General features: G+C 57.8%; 1 protein-coding gene across 1 annotated transcript; it reads right to left on the reverse strand.

Moving 5' to 3' along the window:
* Positions 1 to 2,789: 2,789 nt before the first annotated feature.
* On the reverse strand, positions 2,790 to 5,626 carry LOC110576049 (glutathione S-transferase P-like). The gene is made up of 7 exons (XM_021685132.1): positions 5,527 to 5,626; positions 5,354 to 5,389; positions 4,849 to 4,955; positions 4,647 to 4,734; positions 3,394 to 3,497; positions 3,205 to 3,312; positions 2,790 to 3,041 (listed from the first exon to the last, which is right to left on the reverse strand). Coding segments are annotated over exons 1-7 (633 nt in total). The 5' UTR covers positions 5,528 to 5,626; the 3' UTR covers positions 2,790 to 2,852.
* Positions 5,627 to 11,024: the final 5,398 nt, after the last annotated feature.

Genomic DNA, 11,024 nt, shown 5'->3' on the forward strand with positions numbered 1-11,024 from the left:
CCCTGCAGGTAACTGCAGTCACCCTATGCCAGGATATTAAAAAATCGTGGCTCAAGCCTCCTATAGCAGAGTCATTCCAAGCATAGGCTGTGGGGCCGGAGAGCCTGAGTTCAAATCCTGCCGTGGTCTCTTAACCAGCTGTCTGTCCTTGAGCGGGTTACTCCACCTCTCTAGGCCTCAGCGTCCTCATCTGTAAAATGGGGATATTAGTAGCATCTACTGGGCAGGTTCTCCTGTGAAGACTAAATGAGTTAATATATGAGAAGTGCTTGGGACATTGCTTGGAGAAAGCTCAACCTTGGGGGGGTCACTTGTCACCTCTCTAGCTGGAGGGGCTCCCAGCCTCTCCCCAGCTGCCCAAACAGGGGCCCTGCCACTCCTCAGGGTCCCTCCTCCTGGCTGCAGGGAGCCTCTTCCACCCACCTCCTTGGGGCCACAGAGCTGCACAATCGAAATGCCCAGCCCAGTTACCCCACAGAAGATGGAAGCTGTTGGTCACAGGAAGCTTTCAAAAGAGCAACTTTCCTCCTGCTGCCTTGGGACCCACAGGATGCCCGACGGTCCCCCAGGCCTGTTCTGTGGCCTCCTTATGGCTGCTGTCCTGTCTGCCTGCGCTGTGAACCACCGCGGCCCAAGGGTTCTGCGCTCCCCACCACAAGCCACTGGCCGGGGCTGCCTGCCCCCCTCACACCAGGCAGGGTTGCGAGTTGAACATGCTCTGGGGGAGGCTAAGAGGACACGGGGCACTGAGGAGGCGCACAGGCCTCAGCCCTGCCCTACAGGCGCCCTGGGCAGGCTCATGATGCAAGCAGGACCACAGACTCTGCCCCCAAGCCAACGGGAGCTTCAGAGTCCCACCCCTGTCCTCTCGGGACCGATGGGCCCTTCCTGGTACATTCCACCCAAAGAGGCCCGCTGTCCTCTAGAAACCCAAACTGTCAACCGGCCCCCCAAACCCAAAGCACACAAGACTCCCCGCACGAGGCTCTGCTTGAAGTCCATTGAGCACGGGCTCCTCTGAGGGGCAGCCAGGCCTCCAGCCTGGGAGTGTCATACCCGCCTTCCTCAGTGAACCCCTCTCCGGGCCTCAGTTTCCCCATCTGTAGGGTGAGGGTATTGAGTTCCACGATTCCCACAGCCTCCTGTGCACTGGGGCTACTCTTCTTCCATGTCCTCTTTCACGTCATCTTCCTGCTCAAGGTGGAGCCTGCGGTGGCTCCCCAGTGCGCTGGGATCAACTCCTAGTCCTCCCTGTGGCCGGCAAGTCCTCTACGGGGGAGGCCAGTGTCCCTGCCCACTCCCCCAGGCGCCTCAGCTAGCCTCTGGCACCTGCCGACTCCTGGGTCACTCCTGCTCCCTGCACTGGCCTCCTGCTCTCCCCTCTGGCCCCCAACTCTCTCCCACGTCTCGCCGGGGACCACCCCTGAGAAGCCTGGGAGTCCCTCGGACTGGGTTTGAACTCTGCCTCTCCCGTTTGAGCCGTGTGGCCTTGGACACGTCAACTTACTGCCTCACTCTTCTGAGTTTGGGTTTCCTCCCTTGAGGGGGTTAGATGAGATAACTAAGTCCCCACACAGGGCCAGCATGGTGGCGGGGGGTCGGGGCACCAGGCCTGTGAATTCAGGCAGGCCTCTGATGGAAGACGCCAGTCAGACCGACTGGGCTGATGGGCGCCAGCTCGCTGCCAAAGCAGTCCGCCCTTGCTGGTGTTGGCACATGGCTTCTGACAGGTAAAGCGGATTCAGCCACCTCACCCGGGGGCAGGGGGACAGAAAGGAACCAGATCTGATCTCTGACCTCACAGGAGGGCGGTTTGAGGGGAGACAACTGGGCAGGCCAGGATGCCCCCCGAGTGGAGCCAGCGGTGGTGGGCAGTGAGCGGGTCGGGAGTGCTGGCAGGGATCGCAGGGACCAAGGCAGGGAGGGGCAGCAGGTGAAGTGGGCAGGGCGGGCCGGGGGGAATGTTCTGGAGGGTGGAGAGTTCTTACGAGCGAAGGCCTGGCAGGCTCGTCAGGCTGTGGACTTTGTCCGCAGGGCAGCAAGGAGTGCCTGGCAGTCTGGAACTGTCCGACTCCACCTTGCTCCATGAGCTCATAGGAGATGCAGGCCAGCTGGAGGAGCCAAGCAGGAGGCGGCCACAGCTTTTCAGGATGGAGAGATCGGCTAGGATGGGCAGGTGGCAAGACACTCCCACCGGCAGCTGACAGAGGCTCTCCGGAGCTGAAGGGGATAGTGCATCCTCCTTCCGTCCCCAAGCAGCCGGGCCACCAGGAGCTCCAGGCTTGCCTTCAGCCACACACCTGCTGGGCCCTGCTGGCCACCTGCCGCACCAACCTGGGGGTGACCCCTGGTACCACCAGAGAATGAGCCACACTGATGCTCGTGCGAAACCCCCGAGGGTATGCGTCACTTACTAGGGTCCATGTGCGCATAGCCTCTGACCGTGCGCCCACACTGTGGCTCTCTCAGATGTCAGCGACTGTTCGCCACATTCATGGCTGCCCTTCTCTCAGACTGACGGGGTTCCCCGGGTGGTGGCCACCACATCTGCCCCCGGTGAGGGCACCTCCCTCCTGCAGAAGTCCTCTGGGGTGGATCCTCAAGGCTTAGGGTCTCATCTTCCTGTCTGGATCTGGAACTGCTCTGTCTCCTGGCAGATAATTCTCCAGGCGCCTAATTCTGTTCCAGGGCCTGGACGCCCAGCCCGACCCTCGTCCTCCCCGAGACAGCCTGGGAAGGGGCAGGGGGTCCCCTGTGCCCTCCAGCCGCTCAGGGACCACAGCACAGCTTTCCTCTTTTGGTGTTTATTGGTTCTAAAGGCCAGGCTTTCTCCCAGGGGAGGCTGAAGGGGCTCATATCTTTTGGGCTCCATGGACAGGGCGGTTCATGTGCTCGGGGGAGGCCAGGTAGGCCTTGAGCTTGGGCCGGGCTCTGAGGCGCGCCACATAGGCCAAGAGCAGGGGGTGGGAGTCCAAGCAGCCAGGGGCCAGGACCTGGTGATTCAGCAACAGGTCCAGCAGGTTGTAGTCAGCGAAGGAGATCTGCAGGACAGAGGTCAGAAGAGGGCTTGAGCAGGGTCAGAAGAGGAGGGGCCGCAGGGAGCCAGGACCCTGGCTGCTCCAGCGAACCTGCCGTGGCTCCCCTCTGGGCCTCAGTGTGCCCTTCTGAGAAATGGATCTACCACGGGCCGGACCCAGCACTCACCTGGTCGCCCACAAGGAAGGCCTGGCCCTCCTGGTTCTGGATCAGCAGGGTCTCAAAAGGCTTCAGGTGCCCCGGCAGCTCCTGAAAATACTTGGCCTTGCCCTCCTCCTGCAAAGGGCAGTGATCCAGTGGCAGCCCCCAGCATGCCTGGCCTGGGTGAGCTCCCGGGCCCCAGCCCTGAGTGCTTACGTAGCTCCGGTAGATGAGCCGGCTGCAGTGCCTACGGACGTCCTCCACTCCATCGTTCACCATGTCCACCAGCGCCGCCTCCCGCTGGTCTTTGCCATAGAGCCCTGGGTCAGCAGCCAGGCAGTGGATCAGGTTCAGGGCTCAGGATGGGGTGCCCACGGAGGGCCCGCTCTGCCCAGCCCTGCCGCTCCCATCTCCAAAAGCCCAGGGGGCTCAGTCGGTTGGGTGACCGATTCTTGATTTCAGCTTGGGCCGTGATCTGGGGGTCCTGGGATCGGGCCCTGAATAGGGCTCTGAGCTCAGTGTGGCGTCTACTTCTCCCTCCTCCTCCCTCTCTGCCCCTCCCACCGCTTGCAAGCACCAACTTGCTCTATATAGCTCTCGCGCTCTCTCAAATAAATAAATAAAATCTTAAAAAAAAAAAAAAAGCCCAAGGGGACATGCCCAGCTGAGGACCATGCCCCTTCGCGGTCACGTCCTAAGTCCCGTTCTGAGACTCAGGAATTCCCTGCCCAAATGGCCCCAAGCTCCCTCCCCCAGATCTGTCCCCCTGCAAGGGCGAACCAAGCCTCTGGTGCGCGTGCCCTGGGCCGGAGGGACAGCTGTTTGTGGCGCCCGGACAGCACTGGGCTTTGGGGACTGGTGGGTCCATGTGCAGCGCAGGAGAGCACAGGGGCAGGACGAGGTGGCAAGCCGTGGTCAGAGGCCTTCGTCCTCCCGCCCTGGGTCCCACAGAGGTCAGGGTAGGCTTGGCCTGGCTGCCACCAAGACTCCTCTGTCCCCTTCCCTGATTGCCACATCCTGCTGGGACCCAGAGCTGGTCTAGACCCCCCAAAGTTAGCCAAAAAAGAGGCAGCTACCTCTCTCAGCCATGTGCCTGCCACCATTATAACAAGGCCACAGGCTTGCTCACTGCGAGCATGGGTTTTCTGGATTCAAGAGAGGCCAAAACAGGAAAAAATGGGCAGGAGGCCTACTGTGAAGCCCCTGGACACACCTTAAGTGGCCTCTAGCCTACATCAGCACATATGTGGGGGCTGGCGGCCTCCTCGGAGTTGTCCTCTGGGAAACGGGCACCGTGAATGCATCTGGCACCATCTGGCTGGCAGAGCCCTCCTAACCCAGGTCCTGCCCCTTCTTTTAGGGTCATCTGGCCTGTCCTCCATGTGGGAGGACTTCTGGTTCTCAGGACATCCACGTGGGACCCATCGGGTACTCTGCAGGACTGGACTGCCCATGACCTCAGAACTCACCAAAGGTGCGGCCCAGGTGTCGCAGGATGGCATTGGACTGGTACAGGGTGAGGTCTCCGTCCTGGAACTTGGGGAGCTGCCCATACAGCTGGGGGGGGGCGTGGCATGGGTCAGTAAGAGACGCTGAGCTCAGCTGCCCCCCACCCTGGTTTTGCCCCACGAAGGCCCAGCACCTGTCCCCTGCCAGGGCGCAGTCACTCACACAGGAGGCCTTGAGCGGGCCCTGCAGCCAGCTCTCCTTGGTCACCACCTCCTCCTTCCAGCTCTGGCCCTGGTCAGCCAGCAGCATGCGCATGGCCTCGCAGCGCCCTGGGGGAGGGGAGAATGGGGTGGTGGGATGTGTGCAGAGACCCCAGCCTCACAGCGCCCTGGGGAGGGGGTCAGGAGTGTGGGGACCGGACAGAAGCTTCAGAGCCTGCGGAAGAGATGAGCCACGGAGGAACAGTGGAGACCATGGAGAGGGAGACAGGCGGAGACCCCAGCCCATGGTGCGGCAGGATGCGGACAGAGTGAAGCCAGCCAGGACACCGAGAGGATGCGGCCCTGGGAAAGCCGGACCTGGCCCCGCCCCCGCCCTCCCGGCCCCGCCCCACGACCCGAGACGCCTCGTCCAGCCTCCGGCCCCGGCGGGACCCCAGGAAGCAGCCTGGGCGGGCGGCCTGGCTCCGCCTGTGCCCTTCGCCCTCCTGAAGGAGCAGGGCCCGCACCTCGGGTGGGGAAGTAGAGGATGGTGTAGGGCGGCACTGGGAGAGACAAACAGACAGGGCGTGAAAGAGGATCCCCCCACGGAGCTGCACCGAGAAGGGGGTGGCTCAGCCTGGGTCCTGCCCCCCGCCGCCCCCCCGCCCCCCGCCCCCAGCGTGGTCCAGACCCTACTCACTAGGTCGCGGTGACGTGGAAGAGCAAGCAGCAGGAAGTGGCGGCGAGCCCAGTGGTCTTATATTTATGGTCTGTTCCACACACACCCCCCTTCTCGCCCCACCCAGGAATGCACCGAGTCCCTGAGCGGAGCTTGGCCCTGGGCAAGGCTGGGTGTGGCGGGGACAGGGCCGGACAGGCTCACCTGCACCTCCGCGCCGTGTACCCTGCCTGAAGGGTACTGACTTCAGCATCACACAGCAACTACCAGCATCCGGCCCCACCCAAACCCACAGAACTGCTCAGGGCCCCCAGACGGCCGGGGCTGAGTCCCCAGCTAGCTGCTGGGTCCCCAGCACCAGCACACAGTAGGTGCTCATTAAATGCTTCTTGCATGAATGAGTGCAATTTCGATAGGCATATCCATTTACACCTCCTCTCTCTGGAATAATAATTACGGCAAACCCTTAGGGACTGAGGACTGTGTCGAGGACTTTACAGAGATTACCACCCGAGGACTTGGTACTGTTCTGATCCTCATTTTACAGAGGAGGAACTGAAGCCCAGAGAGGTTAAGTGACTTGCTCAAGGTCACACAGCTAGGCAACAGGACTTAGAGCCAGGGCTGGCTAGCTTCAGGGGCCTCACTTTTAACCCTCAGTCTTTCTTCTGCAAAGGCTTGTTATCTCCAAACCATGTTTTGTCTGAGTCTAAGTGCTAACACACTCTTCAAATACCAACTGGACCTGGGGATATGGGTGGATGGAAAGACAGACAGACTGAAATGGGCAGGACCTCCTGGGCCTGAGGGGGGCTGTGTTCTTCCAGGCAGAGCCCAGTGCCTGCCTCCCTGCGGGGCCCTTGATGGCACCCCCAGCCCACTTCTGGCTGCCCCTTCCTGGGTGGGGGCAGGGGTTGAGGGGTATCTCAGTGGGGGTGGTGGTCATCCCTGGGAACTGGAGCCTGACTGAACCAGACGTCTCTCAGCCAGTTTTTCCTGTCAGAGCCACCAGGAGAGAGGAAGGTATCTTTCCCTGGGGCAGTACCCACCTAAAGCCTGGGGGGAAAACCCAAAAGTGCCTAATCAGGAGCCTCCCTTAGCCTCATTTGAGCCCACAGCTGCCTGGGGCTGGGAGGGGTGAGGGAGGTGGGGCCAGGGCTGGGTTCTATCCCTGACTCACAGCTGGAGGAACATCTGCCCGGCACTTAGCAGCTTACAAAGAGCTTTCATGGAAATGGTCTCATTTCATCTCCACCACATCCTGAGAGGGAGGGAGCCTTGTTCGCATTATACTGATGAGGACACCAAGGTTCACAGAGGTTCATTCACCTGCTCTGGCCTGGAACATTCATGCCCTCCCTTTGCACACAAGCATCAAAGGCCTGGGAGACCCCTTCCTGCCTACTGGGCCAGCCTCCTGCCAGCTCACACCCTCCAGCCATCACTCTCAGGCTGTCTCCCAGCTCAGCTCGGCACTATTCGGTGGTGTTCCAGGGGGCTGCTTTTACCCACAGTCCTCTGGCTCCCCAGGCAAGTCGGTGGACTAGCTCCATGGCCTAGCTCCGTGGCCACCCCGGGGCTTCCTCCGCTGGGGTCCAAAAGCACAGTTTTCCCAGCCCAGTGGGCCAGGAACCTCCCTGTGCCCATCCCCACACCTCCAGTCCACGTGTATATCAGCACCTGTCTTTGGCAGTTTTTAAAAATATAAACAAACCGCTTTGTTGCTACTTAGATTTCACCCTTATAAAGTATACATTCAGTGGTTTTAGTATATACAGTGTTGTGCAACCATCACCACTAAGTAGTCCCAGCACATTTTCATCACCCCGCAAAAAACACCCTGTACCCATGGGCAGTCACTCCTCATGCCCCTCCTCCCATCCCCACTAATCTAGTTTGTTGCTATGGATTTGCCTATGCTGGGTATTTCATATAACGGGAATCATACACTCTGTAGCCTTTTGGATCTGGCTGCTTTCAATTTGCAGAATGTTTTTGGGTTCATGTATGTCATAGTGTGTAACAGTGCCTCATTCCTGGGGTGCCTGTGTGGCTCAGTTGGTTAAGCATCTGCCTTTGGCTCACGTCATGATCCCGGGGTCCTGGGATCGAGCCCCACATCAGGCTCCTGGCTCAGTGGGGAGCCTGCTTGTCCCTCTCCCTCTGCCTCTCCCCCTGCCTCTCCCCCTGCTCATGCTCTGTGTGTGTGTGTATCTCTGTGTCTCAAATGAATAAATAAAAATCTTTAAAAAAAATAGTGCATCATTCCTGTCTACAGCTGGGTAATACTGCATGACATGAGCATACACATTTTGTCTACCCATTCCTTCAATGATGGACATTTGGGTTGTTTCACTTTTGGGCTTTTATGAGTCAGGCTGCTATGAACATTTGTGTGCAAATTTTTGCAGGAATTTATGCTTTCAATTCCCTTGGGTACATACCCAGGGGTGGACTTGCTAGATCACATGGTAGCTCATTTTGAGGAACTGCCAAACTGTTTCCCGAAGTGGCCGTACCATTTTGTAAACCCAACAGCAGCCTGCGAAGGCCCCAACTTCTCCACGTCTTTACCAACACTGCTACTGTCTTTTTCACTTTAGTTATCCTGGTGAGTGTGAAATAGTATCTCTACATGGTTCTGTGTGCCAAGCCTGGGGTGACTTGTGGGGAACAGGGTGGAGAAGGAGCTATCTTCTTTGCCATCAGGAGAATCACAGCTCAGGGCTGCCTGGCTGGCTCAGTCGGTGGAGCATGCGACTCTTGATCTCGGGGTTGTGAGTTCAAGTCCCAAGTTGGGCGTGGAGCCTACTTAAATAATAATTTTTTTTTTTATAAAAAGAAGAATCACAGCTCAGACTGGAAGAGATAGACACAAGGTTTCATTCACACACTGACCAGTATGTATCAGGCTATGAGTGGGCTAGGTATCATGGCAAACACCACAATAGGTAAGATATGGTCTCCATTCTAATTGACTCTTTCAATGAAGAATATAAAGCCTTCATGAGCAGTCCATCCACCCAGCCATCTACCTACCTCCATCCATCTCTCTGTCTGTCCATCTATATACCCATCTATCCAATCGTCCACCCATCCAACAACCAAACGTTTGACCAGCAGTCCATCAGAACATCTACCTACTTCTCTCTCCATCCATCCAGCTACCCATTTACCCACCTAGCCATCCTCCACCTGTCTATCCATCCATCTACCAACTATTTAACCACTAGCCTATCAAATCATCTACCCATCCTTCCATCCAGTCAGCTGCCTATCTGTCCGTCCATCCATCCATCCATCCATCCAACCACCCATCCATCCATGTCTGTCAACCACTGATCCACGTGGACATGCTAGGCACTGGAGCTGGAGCTCCAGCTTGGCTAAGTTGGATTGGGCAAGTCAAGGGCATCAAAATGAATACCCTACTATGTCGTTAATTGAATACAAGTGAGGAAGGATTTCCAAGCCGGACTTTTTCCACCTAGATACAAAGGCTTTGCTTCTTTTTTTTTTTTTTTTTTTTTAAGATTTTATTTTTATTTATTTGACAGAGAAAGACACAGCGAGAGAGGGAACACAAGCAGGGTGAGTGAGAGAGGGAGAAGCAGGCCTCCCGCGGAGCAGGGAGCCCGATGCGGGGCTCGATCCCAGGACCCCAGGATCATGACCTGAGCCGAAGGCAGACGCCCAACGACTGAGCCACCCAGGCGCCCCAAGGCTTCGCTTCTTGATGGAAAACACTTTTATCCACTATACTCTGACCAGTTTATGCCCCCACTACTTTGGCTTATACTTTGGGGCACACATTTCTCCCACTTCCCACCTTCTTAGATGGTCATTTGGACATAGGCTCATTCGTCACACGTGGCATCCACCATTTTTTGAGCCCTTCCTATGTGCCAGGAACCTGCTAGGTCTTTTACTTAATTTTCACAAAGGTACCAGGAGGCCTAGGTCAACTGCCATTTTCCAGATAAGGAAACTGGGGCTCAGAGAGGTGAAATACCTTGCTGAGGGCCACACAGTTAGCACACAGGGAAATCCCGGCCTGAAGGCCTTCTATAAGATCTTGCAGAAAATGCTAGAATTCCTGCATCTGAAGGATGTTTGCAATGCTGCCTGGGATGTAGTACCCTTCTGGTCTCCAGGAGGAGGCGAAACCCTAAGGGCAGACAGGAAGGTTGCAGGCTGGGGAAGGCTGAACCTTCAAGTGATCAACTTGAGTGGTCACAAGGAGCCCTTCCCACCCTTGACCACTTGGCCGGCGTCCGCTCACTTCTGAATCCTGACCCTTCCTCAGATCCTCAGCCATGCTCAGGGCTGGAGGCTGCTCCCTCTGCCTGCTGGCCACCCTTCCCTTCAGGTGGTCACTCCCACCATCTCTCTGGTCTTGGCTCCCACGCCACATCCTCAACCCCTGTGACAGCAAGGTCTCATTCTCTTCCCCCTCAACAGCCTGTTCTCCTCCATAGTCATTCTGGGCTTGCTGAATGTGCATCCCCCACTGGCTGGAAGGTTCCAGGAGGCAGGGACTGGTTCCCAACACCTGGGAAGGCACATAGTAGGTACTCCATGACGCTTATTGAAGATACAGCCCCTCTGAAATTTTCTCTGGCCTCTTGCCACCCATACCCTCTCCAGGGGCTACTGACTTCTGCCTCCCTCCTGAGGGCCTCTACCTAACATACCCTGCTGGATGCCAGTTCCTGGAACATTCCACATTCACAGTTGATCCCTGCTGGGGTCCCAGCGCTCATCCAAGGCTGAGCACGGGTTAAACCTTAGTAGGCAATGCCTAAAAGGCTGCCCCATCCTCTCTTCTCCTCCATGAAGCCCCCCTGTTGTCTGGGCCAGTGCTCCCAAGCACCTGGAGACTGTCTGTGGCCCTTTCCTGAGTTCGATGTGCCTGGGAGCAGGACCCTCAGGACAGACCCAGTCTGTATAGCCCCTGAGGCTCAGTCCCAGCTGGCCTCAGATGTTTGCAAAAGGAATACATGAATGGGTGGCCGCTCATGTGGCTGAGCAAGGCCAGAGCCACCAGCTCGGGTGGCAGGTGTCTGGCGGGATCTGTTTCCCTCAGACAAAGGCTGGCGCAGGGAGCAGGTGAATAAATCATGAGGGGCCTGGAGCAGAGCTGGGGCAGGACAACTGACCTCATTGTGGGAGGCGAAGACCAGGCAGCTGGGCAGGAAGAGGGCTGGGGGCATAACAAAGGGGCACAAGAGGCCAGTGGGGGCTGTCTGGCCCAGCCCCACATTTCACCCTGAGGAGCAAGAGGTTGGAGGTCAGCAGAAGGTAGGTGGGAGGTGCTGGTAGAAGGTGGGGGGATTCAGAGCTGCCCTGGGGCTCTGGGTGGGGAGAAGGGGGCATGTCTGGGGGCAGGCTCGAGTTGGGGGGGGCTGTCTTTCCAGAACCCAGGAGTCATCCTGGGAGGGGGGATGGTGGGGAGAATAGGAAGAGCAAGGGTGGACAGACAGAAAGATGGACAGACCAATGTGAGAGAGATTCTCATG

The sequence above is a fragment of the Neomonachus schauinslandi genome, chromosome 11 (assembly GCF_002201575.2).
Source record: "Neomonachus schauinslandi chromosome 11, ASM220157v2, whole genome shotgun sequence".
Taxonomy (NCBI): Eukaryota; Metazoa; Chordata; class Mammalia; order Carnivora; family Phocidae; genus Neomonachus; species Neomonachus schauinslandi.